At 34.0% G+C, this 15,952-nt stretch overlaps 1 protein-coding gene across 1 annotated transcript in view; it reads left to right on the plus strand.

Moving 5' to 3' along the window:
• Positions 1-15,952, plus strand: part of COL19A1 (collagen type XIX alpha 1 chain) — a 407,957-nt gene that overhangs the window by 244,028 nt on the left and 147,977 nt on the right. Inside the window, exon 16 of the mRNA XM_074237299.1 lies at positions 2,099-2,152. Coding sequence (XP_074093400.1) covers positions 2,099-2,152 — 54 coding nt within the window. The remainder of the gene's footprint in view (positions 1-2,098; positions 2,153-15,952) is intronic.

Below are 15,952 nucleotides of genomic sequence, written 5' to 3' on the forward strand. Positions count from 1 at the left end.
TTTTGTTTACAAAAAGAAGCAATATATTGAATTTTAGGAAATGTGCAATCTCAGACACCATAATGAATTTTATTTGAGGGTCTAGTTTTAAGGATTTCTAATACTGAAATGTGTGTTTACATTGCTTGTTTACATCTTCCATTCATCAGAATGTCTCTTAGACCTAGATTTATATGAGGAAGAATACATGAATGGCTAATCTTCTTTCTTTATGTATTAAAATAGCATAAAATCAGTACTATAGTGATGAGTCAGGAATAATAATAATAATAATAGCTAGCATTTCTATAGAGCTTTAAGGTTTCCAAAAACTTTACATTTATTATATATTTTTATCTTTACAACAACCCTGGGATGTAGGTATGATTATTAAATCCATTTTAGATAAGAGGAAAAGGAGAAGAGTTTAAGTGACTTGCCAAAGGTCATACACATAATTAAAACCTGAGGTCAGAATTGAACTCAGGTCTTTTAGCTGCAAAAATCAACCCTCTATTCATTACCCCACCTAGCTTCCTCTAAATGACAAGAAAGCCAATCTATGAAAGTCTTGGCTTCATATCATTTTCCCAAGCAGCATAGAATACCCTTCCTTAGACAAAGTTTAAGTGATTAGCCCAAGATCATACTGTAAGTGTCTGAGACTGTTGAATTCTGCTTTTCTTAACTTGAAGACCAGCAGTCTGTCCACTGTGACTAAATATCCAAAAAAGATAAATCTTACATATTAAGATGAAATTTAATAGAGGAATTTTTTTACATTTTTGCCTTACACTTGGGTTCCAGTGCAAGATGAAAGAGGCATGGATTGAAAGCAGTTTGCCTGAAGATCTTGTAGTTTTAATGGACTACAAGATCAAAACAAGTCAACCATGTTTATGGCAGCCAAAAAAAAGATGATCTTGAACTGCTTTATGAAACAGAGATTCTGAGAATTAGATTTTAGCCCATGGCACTTTGCTTTAGTAAGACATATCTACAGTATTGTGTTCAGTTCTAGGCATTACATTTCAGAATTGATACTGGTAAACTGGAAAGCATCCAGCAAGGGCAGATAAGAGTAGTGTAGGTTTTCAAGTCCAATAAGGATTGGTTGAAGGACTGGGCATGTGTAGACAGGGAAAGAGACAATATAGAGAGACATGATCACTGTCTTCATGTACTCAGGGCTGTCTTCTGGAAGAGGGATTAAGGCAGAATTTGGAACAATTACTGGGAATTTAAAAGAGGTGATTTTAGGTAGTATATAAGGAATTTCATCAATTAAAGCTACCCAAAAGAAGACCAAGCTATCTTCATAAGTAGTAGTCCCAATCATTGAGGATCTTCAAGAAGGAATGGTTATCTGTTCTAAGCAGGGCTTCTTTGGGAGGTATAAGATGGTTCATAGCCCACAAGGTTCTTTTTAACTTTAAAATTTCATGGTTTCCTAGTTATGTGAACCAAATCAACGTACAGCTTTTTTTTAAAAAAGCAGAGGGAGGGTAGAATTTACATGATAATTTTATTGGATATTTGGAGGGAATAGCAAATTGTACATAGTAGATTGGCAATTTCTTGTGCAATCATCTTTTTTATTATACTGTGTTATAGGAATTCTTGTTTTCTTCAGTAAATTGAAAATAAAATAAATTAAGAAAATAAAATGACAAAATTCAAAGAACTTCACATCACTAATGAAACAGCTGAAAATAAGCTGAGATTTTTAAAACGTTGGTTAATATACAATATGCCATTGTCATTTTTAATGGGTTAAGATGATAAATATGGTCACTCTTGAGTTTCAAATAATAGCACTATCAGATGAAATGGAATTTATTATTAGGTCATCTTTCATATACATTTAAGCAGCAGCAAGGAGGGTAGAGGCTACTGATAAAAATTAATATGATGCAAATATGTAGCATAGCATCATTATGAAGATACTAGCCTGTGGCATTTAGAACTAATTGATAGTGTAGTCAGTGATATAGAATCATGTGGATTGAGAAAGATTTTGATCTTGGGTATTTGTGCTGTCAACAAACCTGTCTGAAAATTTTTCTTACCTTAAAAAAACTAAAACTGATTTCCATTTCTCTTTTTTTTTTGTTTAAAGGGAAGGCGTGGCAAAACAGGCCCCCCTGGAAAACCAGGACCACCAGGACCTCCTGTAAGTAAATAAAGAAGAGGACTTCTTTGTTTTTCCTCAGCTGTGGCTATGATTTTTTTAAAAAAATCTTTGTTTATAGTGTTTTAATAATATTTTTTATCTACCCTTAACCCAGACATATACACATCTACCCAGTAACCCCAGAAAATACTTCCTCAAATCCTCTTCAGAATTGTTGAACTCAGCCACAAGGTGCTAATGCTTCTGAGTATCATCCCTCATGTACAGTTATTTCTCAGACTCTGTGGGGAGGCCTAGGATCTATACCTCCTACAATCCAGAAGCATCTTAGATGTCAAAAATATGCTGCTTTCCAGAGATGACTATTTCAGAATTCCAAAGAGAGACCCTCTCACTCTATCCCTGTTGGAGTCCATTTTTTCCCATTGTCTTAAATTACACCCTGTGATAAATACATTTTCCATTCTATGTGATTTTTGTCTATGTTCTTTTATAAATTTGTCACAGGAAGTCCACCTATCCGACTGGAGTCTTCCCCCACTCTCTCTTAACATCCAGAGAATACTACTAGCTGTATGTCATCCCTGGCCCTTGCCAGGTGACCAGTCAATTCTCTGTTCCCATCAATCATTTCCTCAGGGTTCCTTAGGAAAGTTCTAGTAAAAATAAAAGCTTCCTAAGAGCAGAGACCATTATCTCTCTATTTTTTTTTGTTTGTATCCCTAATCTTTAGTAAACATTTTATAAATACTTGTTGAATTGAATAGACTACACAGAGAGAATGTTGAGTACCTAGAACTTCAGAACTGAAGAGATCACATAGAAAATGACACTGAAGAGGAAGGAAAGGGAATAAGAATAAGGAAAAGGGAATAATTTATATAACATCTACTATTTGCTTGGTACTGTAATAAGAACTTTCAAAACCTTTTCTCATTTAAAATTTGTGGATTGGGAAACTGAAGTACATTTATGGATTAGAAAACTGAGGCACAAGAGAGGTTGTGACCAATGCTACATATAGCCAGTTAGAGACAGAAATGGAATTGGAGCCCAGATCTGACTTCCAGTCCAACTCATTCTGATAAACTGAATAGACCACTAAGTTTACTGCCCAAAGGGCCACTTAGATTTTGTACAAATGCACTAAGTGAACAGGATGAGTCACAGCTGATCCATTTATTTCTGCCACTCTGACCATCCAAGCGAATTGCCACTTTATTGATTTGACTGTGGCAATTAGCCTGAAAAAAAATGGATTGAGCATCCTGGGATGAAGTCTTTCAGAGACTCTGCATTGTTGGCTTTTATTGCAATTTTTTTTGGCAAGATGAAGGACATGAATTGGAATTTCCAATTATTGTCTTGTGTTTTAAAGAAGAAAAGCTAGTGCATGCTAACAGGGCAGATTAGACCTTCACATAGTTTACCAAATGTATGAGGCTGTGTTTAAGAGAGGATAATGATTGTCTCAGAGGAGGAATTCAAATGATGAAGGCCTTTGTGATTGAGCTTGCCAAATGTCTGAGTAGCATAAAGGATTAGACCTCATTCTGGAATGAGTACTCGACTATAGATCAAATGAGTTTACTGAAGAATTAAAAAGATTAAGAAATGCATAACTATATGAAAGGATTTATAGCTTGGAATATTAGAGTTTTTAACTCAGAGGCAAACACATGTATGATTGGGCAGGGAGAGGGCAGAGGATGAAAGATTGGCATTGTTTTTACTTAATGTATGTGATTCAGAATGCAGTCTCAGACACAGGTCCGATGCACTATGTTCATTAAACCTTGAATAGCACAGCATTAGGAAGAAAAATTGGTTATTTGTCTTAGGGGTTTTTTTTTAATTTAATTAGATCCAATTTTCTGAATTACAGTAAACAGAAGAAATCCACACAAGAAGGAGACAATTCTTTAAATCATATGTTATATTTTGATAAGAAGTTAAAGGAAAAACTTGGCTATATTGACTCTAAGCTAGTTTGTTGTTTGTTTTTTCTGCCTCTTGAATAAATATGTGTCTGCTAAAACTACTTCTACAAACTAATATTTTAGATGTTTTGATTTACTAGACTGACTCCATCATGACCTGAATTGACTAGCTATAGATAAAAACTGATGTTTCATTGTTTTTGTATTTACATTTTTAGAGAGAGGGCAAGAATGGTTTTGAGAAAGAATGTGAAGCAATTAGCTCCCCAATATAACTCAAATTTTCATAGGGCTTTAAGGTAATCAAGATGCTTTCCTTCCAACAGCCTGGTAAGGTGGGTAGTATAACTGCATTATCATATTTTACAGATGAAGAAAAGGAGGCTCTGAATCCTAGTCACTTACCCAAAATTACATGATTATTAAGTGATGAAGCTGGTATTTGAACTTTAAGACTTTCAAGTCTAGGTCTTTGTACTACACCATGCTGCTTCCTACCAGTACAAGACAATGAAAACAAATTTTAAAAATTGATGTAACATATAGAACATTTCCTAAGGCAAGGGTAACTTAGCCTTTTTTGTGCATCATAGATTCTTTTGGTTTTAGTGAAAGTTATGTACCCATTCTCAGGAAAATTATTTTACATATATTCAAGAAAATACAAATGATTCCAAATGCCTTAACAAAACTTTAATAGTTTAAAACTGTACCAAGGTATTTGGGGAGGGGCAGCTAGGTGATGCAGTGGATGGAGTACTAACCCTGGAGTAGGCGGACCTGGAGTTCAAATTCTATCTCAGATACTCAATGATTACCACCTGGCTGTGTGATCTTGGGCAAGTCACTTAAATCCCATTGCCTTGCACAAAAAAAAAGAAAGAAAGAAATTTTGGGATACTTGGTGTATAGAATTACAAAGGAAATCAACTACATTGAATTAAATGAAATATGAATATACATATTTGCATATATACACAATATGTATATTATACACATCTATACATACACACATATGCACATAACATACCAAGCCACATTAAGAGACCCCATGAAATCTACCCACACACTCTTTGAGGGAATCCATGGACTCCAATTTAAGAACCCAGGTCAAAAAAGAGTTTCTTCCCCTTGGGTTAAACAAAAAGGAATTTCTTCAACGTACATATCTATCAAGGTATCTAAAGAAACTTGGTTCAGAAAGAGAACCTAAATTCATTGCTATTTTCATTATATTTATTTTAGTACTTCATAGATCCATAATTTCATCAGTGTGCTTATTTCTTCATTATCCAAGCAGATCTATACCTTGGTATTTAGTTTGATAAACTGCTGTGCCAAGAAATAATTTATCGCCCGTTGACCAATGTCCTAGTAATGAGTCTTTCTGACCTTGGTGGGACTTATCTTCAGACAGACAAGTCCCATCATCTGTTTAGTCCTGTAGGTTTTTTAAATATGCATCTCCACTTCTACCCTGCTCTCAATAGTATGTAATCTCCTTGAACACAAGTCTATTTCGTTTTTGCCTTTGTTCACTCCATGCCTACAGGATCTGACACATAATAGGCTAATACATATTTTTCAAGTTGGTAGTAATTGTCAGACAGTACTGTACAACCATAACAGAATCATAAGACGCAGAGAATTTACAGATGGAAGAGAATTAGGGACTTTTAATCCAATCCAAACTCAAAATGTACCTTCAGTAGAATATACTTGGCAAGTAGTCATCTAGCCTCTGCTTTCAGACCTTCAACAATAATGATAATTTATATCTATGTATTTTTCCAAGGTTTGCAAAGTGTTTTATAAATATCTCATCTGATCCTCAATAGCCATCTTGTGAAGGAGGTGCTATTATTTTGCTTTTACATTACAGAGATTATCTCATTTTCTTCTTACAGCAAACTTGAGGCTAAGCATGTCCAGTACCTTCAGACCATTCTCATAATACATAGACTTAAAGGCCCTTTGTTATCCTAGAGTTTTCCTTAGCATCTAGGGGTACAGTGAATTGAGCTCTTGACCAGGAGACTGGAATTAAAATCAGATAATTTGACTGTGTGACCCTGGATAAGTCACTTAATCTTTTCCTGCCTCAGTTTCCTCTTCTGTGAAATGGAACTTAATAATAGTACCTTTTTCTCAAGATTGTGGTAAGGAGAAAAATGAGATATTTATAATGTAACTCACAAACTTTAAAGTCCTATATAAATATAGCTAATATTTTTTAATTTTTATATTATACTATTATGCTGTTATTATATATTATATTGCATTATATATTTATATAATATACTTATATATTATAATATACTTATACTACACTTATATTAGTAATAATTACTGTTATTATGTGTACACTGTCTAACTTATCAATATCTCTTTCTTAAACTGTTTTTGCCAGAAGTGAACACTTAGACATCAAAAAGACAGTATTAGTTACCACCATCATATAGCAGAATTGATATTTAATGAAGTGTTGTTTTTAATTTTATTTTGAACTAATTTTAATATCAGTAAGTTTCCTTGGGACCATGTTTGCATGTCATTTTATAGGATCAAAATATAAAGATCTATATAAATATAACTTTTTTGGACAGTTTTTCTCTTTTTCCTCTTCTTCTCTCCCCCATTCCAATTGCTTATTGATATGAAACTCCCAATGAGGAAACACCTTTACCTCTACCAAGGCAGATCAATGATTGTTCCTGAACTTGTGATTTTAAAGAGTTTTTGAAGCATGAGAGATTAAGTAACTTTCCCAAGGTCACAAAGTCAATATATGTCTTTCTGATTCCAAGCTTTCCATCTCCTGCTTTAAAATGTTGGTAGCCTTCAAGTTCTTTTTTTCTTCTCAGTCACCTATGCTAAGTTCCAGTCTATAGCAAAATAGAGTGGAGAGCTACCAGCAAAAATCTTAATCTCAAAACTTCTGCACTCTTTTTCTTATGTAAAGACCACTACTAATGATAGAAAAATATGTGCTATTCTCTTTTCGTGGGCTTTCAATATAAATAATGAGGCATATCTATATATACATATATATATATGAGTTAGTCTTATTTTTGACAAATACAAAAAAAAAATCTATTGCACTATATGAAAAGGAAAAGTACCAATTATGGACCTCAAAGAGAACAAGAGTAAAAGGAATAGGGAAAGAATTTGTGATTGCATTGATATAGGTATCCATGTAAGAAAATTCCCTCTGACAATTACAGGTACTATCTCCCTAAACTAAAAGATTAAGCTGCTCAGTCACACAGCCAGCATGTAGCACAGGCAGAACTTGTACCCACATGTTCTTGGAGTTAAGCCAACAGTAAATGTCGGTTATCTATCCTCCATGTCAAAATGCCTCTTGGGGGAGATATATATATGGAAAATAAATATCTAGAAATTAAAATATAAACATATTAAACTAAACATTTTAAAGTATCTGATTGATCCTCTAAGCTTTGAAAAAAACTGAAAAACTTCTGAGACCTTTTTTTTAATTGTGGATCATTCTGGTCCAGTGGAAATTTTTTTAAAAAGAAAAGAAAAGGAGTCAAAGTATGTGAATCTTTTCTCCCTCTGACCTAAAGCAAACTCCTCTCCTTTTAATCTTACAGGTAGTCTCTGGGAGAAGAATTGTTTTTGTTTAGGAATGCCAAGTGAAGATGAAAAGTTAATTTTAAAAGGAAAAGTCTTTTGAAGTACAGAAAGCCTTGGAGAATAAAGTAGTTCTACCTAATCCTTTCAAGTCTGATTATTTTTACCTAAACCAAATTCAGTATTGCTTCCTTTTATACTTAAGAAATAGTAGTATCAACAATATTTCTCAAGCTGGAATATCACAGCGTTATTTCCTACAAATCCTCTTTTAGCTGGTTTTGATTTCATCTGAAATAAGTTCCATAAAAAAACTGTTCTCTTAGAGCAAAAAGACTTATTGGATGTATAGTGACTTGTCTGGACTTAGTAATTGAATTGTTTTTATGTTGACAACATGTTGCAATGAATAGAGATCTGGCCTGGGAACCAAGAAGATCTGGATTCAGGTTCTACCTCTTACCTGTGTGACCCTTGGCAATTCTCAGTCCTATAGTCAATTCTAAAGTCAAATGTGTTTTTAACTTTGGTTCTATGAACTTTATATACATAGGTAGATAACTAGATAGATGAAACATGTAGTTTCTTTTGTAATCCTCTGCATTTTATTTTATGCATTTAAAAATAATAGTCTGAGAAGGGATTCATAGGTTTTACCAGATTACTAAAAGGTGTCTGTGATACAAAAAGGATTAAGAATCCCTGCTCTAAGATTATAAATTGCAGAAAAGGTGGTAACTGCATTAGAAGAAAGAGTTTCCACATTTGGGAATTGTCTATCCCAAATTTAGTTCCCTACATCAATTTTCCAAAAGATCACACTACTCATCACACCTCCATAAACAACCACTTCAAAAAGCAATTTTTTTGTATTCATCCAAGTTTCAAAAATCAGTTGAAATGTCTATCCCTTTTAAATCTATGGGTTATAAAACCTTAATTAGAAGTAATACTTATAAAACAAGAATATTTTGCTTTCCATGTAGCTGAGAATTCCCAGAAACATTTTTTTCATCTTGATGATTGAATCTACACTGTGATAATTCCTCTTTCAAAAATCATTTAGAATTTAACCCAACCAAGTCTTCTCATCCCTTTTGACTCTGGTTCATTGCCTCCCTTAAAGCCTAGCTAGCTAGGCTAGCCCTTAGAGAGTGACAGATTCTGAGACTATACCTGAAACCTCTCCATCTAGGGAGAATCTAGTAGAGTTTGCCCTCTGCTGGCATATGCTGCAGATACCTAAGGTCACCTTAGGAGAAGATAGAATAGGACCTAGGAAAAAATGTTTTTGTCACAAATATTTATAAAATGTAATAATAGTCTTTTTATCTTATTAATCAGGACCAGATATACATGTATAGATAAAAAGGCCTCCTTCCTGACCTCCCAAATATCTTTCCCATCTGATTGATAAAATTTGAAGTTTCCTTAATGGAAAACAAAGCTTTTCATCCAATAATAACTTGCAAATTGATCAGAAAGTGAGTAGTAGGAAACTATCACGTGTTAGGTGTTAGGAAGACAGAAAGGCAAAAAAAAAAGGACTTGAATTTGTTTTAAATGCCACTGAGGAAAACAAATTAGGAATGGAAGGTAGTGTTTGTAATGAAATACTTTTGAGAATTTCCTGACCATCAGAGCTGTCCAACAGGAAATAGGTTATAAGACAGAATGAGAAATATAAGATGTCTAGGATGCTGTGGAGGAGACTTGGATTCATTACTTCCAGTCTGTTCCAGCTCTCTGTCTTTAAGGAATATATATTCTACTGAAAAGGTAACATATGCATATCTAGGTATATTAAAAAAACAAAAATATAAGCTAATTTGAAGGATCAAAGTATTAGCAATTGGGTAGACCAGGATTGACTTCCTGTAGAACAAAAGAGAAAACCATCCTAGCTTAGCACTGTCATGGTAACAACAGATAGGACTGGAAATTCAATAAATCTAAGAGCTTTTAGGGTTGGATTAACTAAATGTTTGACCAAATATAGCAGGTGATGTTATAAATATCCAAATGGTCCTCGGAAGAAAAAAGTCTCGCACCACTGTTGTCAAGGGTGGCACCTGAGCTGTTTTGAAGCAAAACAAGGATTGTAAAAAGTAGAGGTAACTACTCTTCACCCTGCCAAGAGGGTATTTTGGGTTTAATTTTCAGTAAAGTGTCAATGACTGATACAGGTTCCTCTATTTACAACCTTGAACATAAGGCATGGAACTGAGAGAGAAAGGAGACAATATCATGAAACTAGGAAGGTTTCAGAAAAAAGGAGCTTGGCAGTGCCAAAGAAAATTTTGTCTACTTCACCAGTTTGCCTTCTATCAGCCTTTGTTACTAAGTGTGGAATCCTTAGCCTAATTGAATCTTTCTTTGATGATTCAGGATGTTGCAGTGCCTCTAGGTCATCATTCTGAGCATCAATTCTAATTGTACAGCACTGCAGCTGTAAGAGATTGAGCTGAGTCAGCCCTGACCTCTTAGAAATTGATTTTAGTGTAATCCCTGATATTAGTTTATTTTCTTGGGATTTGCCTTCTCCTTTGCTTTTTTCCTCTCCTTCAAAGAGGAATATGGCTTAAAAAATGCTGTCTAATGAAAGTGATTTTTTTCCCTCCAAATGTCTTTCAGGGAAGCCACTCATATAATAATACAAACATAGAAGCCTTTCTAATCAAAGTCTTAAGCAATAAATAGGTGATTGTAACATTTATATTTAATTACTCAGTGATAATTTTTTTTCCTCCTGTTTATAGCTTACTCCCACTCACATGTTGCTGGGTGACTTAACTAAACATTTTTTTTCCTGCCAGGTTTGGTTAATTTTAGTTTTACGGTGCTTTCATTCTCAGATAGATACTACTATATTACCAGCCCTGTGGCGAAATCACTGGAATGAACTGGGTGTGTTAAACCTGGAGAAGAGAAAAACCTTCAGGAGATACAAAAGCTGTCTTCAGATATTTGAGAGCCTGTCATTGGGAGGAGGGCTTGAATTTGTTCTAAATGTCACTGAAGAAAACAAATTAGGAATGGAAGATAGTGTTTGCAAGGAAGTAGTGTTGAGAATTTCCTGACCATCAGAGCTGTCCAACAAGAAATAGGTTGTAAGACAGAATGGAAAGGATAAGATGTCAAGGATGCTATAGAAGAGACTTCATTGGATGGAAGATTGGATTCATTACTTCCAGTCTATTCCAGCTCTCTGATTCAGTGTTCTAAATAGAGCACTTCTCTTTATATTTTCCTTAAAATCCTTACAATATGTTCATCAATTGTGAAAATATTTGGGGAGAAGGAGAAAGGGAGAGACAGAAAGACAGACAAACACAGAGACATACAAAGAGAGAGAGAGAGAGACACAGAAAGAGAGATGCACAAGGACACAAAGACAGAGACAGGCAAGAGAGGAAGAGAGAGGAGAGTGAGATGGGATGAAAGAGAGAAGAGGGGAGAAGGAAAGAGAAAGCTTGTTTTTAAACTAATGAGGCTTTGTTTAAGATTTGGAAAGCCTTAGTTTATTTCAAAACATTCTCATTTTGAGTTGCTTTATAAAAACTGAGGAAAACAACTAGAAATATGGAGGAGGGGAAGGCACACAGGAGAATTCATCTAATGAGCCATTACAAATAGCCATATGAGCTCACCCATTTGACATTCTCCTTTGCCTTTCATTCATCACTACTGTTTTTAAAAAGACATTTATTAAAAAGCCACATTAATTTTAAAATGTGTTATTATTTCTTCTTGATACTGGCCTCTTGATAGTCTTCCCTTTCTTCCTGGCATTGTTTTTGTGCATTGTTCAATTAGTGTAATATGAGAATCAAGCAGTGTTCTCAGATTTGTCACAATTTAGTGCATGGTGATTTATGCAGAAAATGGGAAGCCAAGAAATCAGAAAAGTAAGGCAGCAGCACCCTCTAGTGTTGCTGCAGAAGGTTTTCTGTCTATTTAAACAAGAATGACACCATTTCATAGAAGGGAGGACAGAAGTCGTTCATTCTAACACATACTAGATGAGGGGTCCCCTCTATAATCCATAGGAAAGAGTCATCCAATCTCTGCTGGGAAAATTTAGTGGCAAATGACTCATTACCTACCAGTCCACTCTGGGACTATTCTAATTATTAGGGGATTTTTTTTCCTTTTATTGAGCCAAAATCTGCCTTAATCATTCAGCTATTTGTAAGTTATTGCTATTGGTCAAAAGTTTTTCAATATATGAAATAATAATAAATCTTTTTTGCAATTTATCTTCAATTAATTCTATATTTTCTACTTAGCAAATATCTCACGTGAGCTTCTATTGTGTGTAAGGTGGAGTTTTTTATACCACTTTTATCATTTTATTATTTAATTAGAAGGTACTTAAGTATCTTCCTTGAAATGAAATTCTTGTTTCATGGGGCTATTAAATGACTATATATTGAAAAAATGTTTGATAATATCAGTGTATTTGAATTGAGTAGTTATTTTCTCTCACAAATATCATGTCTTCTAAAAATTATTGGTAATTGAGTACACACATATAATGTAGTAAACCCTTCCTATGAGAGTATGAATAGACTTTCTTTGTTCAAGCTTTCACATTTTAGGTTTAAATTCCACATAGTAGAACCTCTTTCAAATTCAAAATAATAGTTAAATTTTGGGGAATGTGAGATTTAATTAAATTGTGTCTAACCACTCAGTGACTACATGACTTTGAGCAAGTCATTTAACCCCTCTGGGCCTCAGTGTCCACATCCATGAAATGAAGGAATTTGAAAAGATGATCTCTAAGGTCCTTTCCAGCACTAATGTTCTATGAATGGTCCCCAAAGTGAAAACACTTGTTTTCATTGGTTCTTAAAACATTCAAAACACTTTCAATTTCAGCCTTGATTGAATCTACTGATCAACATCTATTTCTTTTAAAACAAAGGATTCAACCACATGAAACACAGACTGTCTTTACCTCCCAGTGCAGATCCTGGTGCTTACAGACTAGCTTACAGCTAGAAATGATTGATGGGTATAACACTACACATAGATAGCTGTTGAAGGTAGTTCTTTGTATATGGAATTGAGGGTTATAATAGTAATATGTGTTTTATACAGATATATGTGGTAATACATGTGTGTTTATACAAAATATACATATATATTCCTTTATAGTATATGCAGATAATTAAATTGATAATAATTACTTCACAAGTAAAATAACCCTGGAAGGCATAGAGCAACTAGGACATCAAGAAATAAGATTAAATGGTCTATCCAGGGTCCCCAATATTAAATATAAAATCTGAAACACATCCAGTCTTCAAATTCTTACTTAATATTTAATATACTTAAGTACTTAAATACTTGTTTTTATGTAGATTATACTTTTATATTAAGTACTTTCAGTACTTAATATTTAAAATATTTAAGTTTCCTTTTCCATCCCAAATGACTGCTGCTATACCTGTTTTCTCAATTCCCTTAGAGCCTAGGTAGATGGAATTAATGAATGATTTCAGTTTGTAGGAGTCCACCTAAAATTATGTTATTGGATGTATTAGATAAATGGACCCTCACAAAATATTTTGAGCAAAAAAATTAATTTGTTAATATTTAAATATATAGTATAAAGATACTTGTATTTTAATGTTATTTACAGGTCATTGTAGTCATTAATATAATTTGACTTCTAGAAACTTTGATCAGAAATTTGGGATTGTGAGGGATATTATCTTTCCTATTAACAAGAGACCTCAGTTGTCAACTCCCTCTATTAAATGACCACAGATAGTTTGCAGTGAATATTTATTTAATTTAATTTCAGGAAAAACTAAGCTATTTGATTATAATAAATAGTAGTTTTACATTATCATATAAACAAGAGAACTGTTTCATATTAAAAAGCACATTAAGTTCTATAAAATGAAAATCTCATCAGTTAATCATTCCAACTGCCACTTGTCCCTACTGGGGTCACAGGTCCAGGAAGAACAGCTGTTGGCAACATTGCTAAAATTCCCATGTCACCTTATGGAATACACAAATAGTGAAATATGCCACAGGAGGCAGCTGAGGTTATCAATCTCATTTAATTTATTAAAAGCTTGTGCTTGGCTTTAGTTTCTGACTCAGTTTATTTGGCACATTATTAGAAGTTTATTTGGCACATTATTAGACATTTCTTAACTTTCTGGGTATGCAAGTAGGATGAGCTTTGCCTTCATTTCCAGGTATTTGTGTTTTTTCATTTCATTTTGAAGCTGAATCTTACCATCCCTAAACTTTCTCAGTGTTAGGTGACACTCTGTGGGTCTCTACTAGTTTCATGTGAGTCTCATATTCTCATCAATTTTGGAATCACAGACTTAAAACTGGGAAAGGACAAGTATAGATCCAGAAAAATAAGTAATCTCAGCCCATCTAGTCAACCCCTTATTTGACAAATGAGAAATCTAAAAACCAGGGAGTTAAGTTACTTAATCAAATTCACATAGGTAATGTGCCAGAGGTAGGATTGAACCCAAGTCTTGCAACTCTGGAGTCGGAAGTGTTGCCATTGGTGATTACATACCTCACTCCCTTCATTTTATAGATGAAGATTGAGGCCCAAAGAAGTTAACTGAATTTCCTATGATCGTACAGGTTATAAATGGTAGGACCAGGATTTGAGCTATGCAGACCAAAATTTACAGGTAGTATCATGGTAAAAGTAGGTTGTAAATCCAGTATTGTTTTATTTTTATTCAGAAGTCATTGGTTTTATTTTTTTTTCATCCATATGCACATTATATATTTCCAAGTTACAAAATTTCCCTCCACCCTCCCTTCCTACTCCCCTCCCCTCAGCAGGGAACAGTCAGGTTAACATTTTACATACAAATTTTGATAAACATGTTTACAAATTAGTTATTTTAGGCATGGGCAATTAGGATTAAGGGAAAGAGATACATAATAGTTTTTATTAGTGTTAGATTTGGAAGGGTCGGATTTTCTCTGTGTTTTGTTTTCTGGTTTTCTTTTGTTCTGAGTGGGGATAATATAGTCCATAGCTTAGTCAAATATAGTTGTCCCAGCTCTCTGGATAGCTGAGAGGATCTGCTTCCATCAAGGTTGTTCATCTCATAATGTTGTTGATGTATACATTGTTCTCTTGGTTCTACTCCCTTCACTCAGCATCAGATCCTGTAAGTCATTCTATGCTTCTCTAGAGTCTGACCTTTTATGGTTTCTTATAGAACAATAATATTCCATAAATTTCATGTATCATAACTTGTTTAGTCATTCTCTAATTGATGGACATCTCCTCAATTTCTAATTCTTTACCACTACAAAAAGAGCTTCTATGAATATTTTGGAACATGTAGGACTTTTCCCATTTTAATAATTTCTTCTGGATATAGACTTAGAATTGGAATTGCTGGGTCAAAGGGTATGAACAGTTTTATTGCTCTTTGGGCATAGTTCCATATTGCTCTCCAGAAAGGTTGGAAACATTCACAATTCCATCAATATCCCAATCCTCCCATAACCTCTCCAATATTGATCATCTTCCCTTTTTCTCATCTTGACTAACCTAATAGGTAGAAAATGATACTTCATTGTTGTTTGAATTTGCATTTCTCTAATCAATCATGATTTGGAGCATTTTTTTCATATGACTATAGTGTTAATTTGTTCATTTGAAAACTGTCTGTTATATCCTTTAACCATTTCTCAATTGGGGGAATGACTTGTGAAACCCAGGGTTTTGAATCTGAACACATTGCTCTTAGATCTTTGATTTATAACAGGAAGTGAGTGACCTCAGATATGATCTAGTTCAACCCCTTTACTTGACAAATTAGGAAAATGGAAACAAAGCAAAGTCCTTAGATTCCAATCCTATTTGACTGGTTTTGTGTGGATAATCTCTAAAGATGTTACTGAATTTAGTTTTCATTGGACTTTGGGAAGGTATTCAGAAAAGATTTGCTAAATAACTTAGATTTGTGTAGTCCTTGAGCTAAATAACATTTCTGTGAATTAGACAGGACTGGATTATTATCCCCATCTTGCCTAGAGAAAAATTAAGGGACTTGCTTAAGACAATAAACTTAGTAAATGACAAAATCTTAGTCCAATGATTACGATAGAAGGCTTTGGAAAGAGGGAATAAATAGAAAGAGCAGCTATGTGATTACGGAAATACTTATTCTCTTTTAATCATCCATTAGAGTGGAAAAGTGAGCGGAATCGTGACTGAAAAAAGCACCATCCTGTGTAACTAAAACCAGGGTAAATGTAGTTGTTCCTCTTGGTTCTGAAACCC

Source organism: Macrotis lagotis, chromosome 5 (assembly GCF_037893015.1).
Source record: "Macrotis lagotis isolate mMagLag1 chromosome 5, bilby.v1.9.chrom.fasta, whole genome shotgun sequence".
In the NCBI taxonomy this organism is placed as follows: domain Eukaryota; kingdom Metazoa; phylum Chordata; class Mammalia; order Peramelemorphia; family Peramelidae; genus Macrotis; species Macrotis lagotis.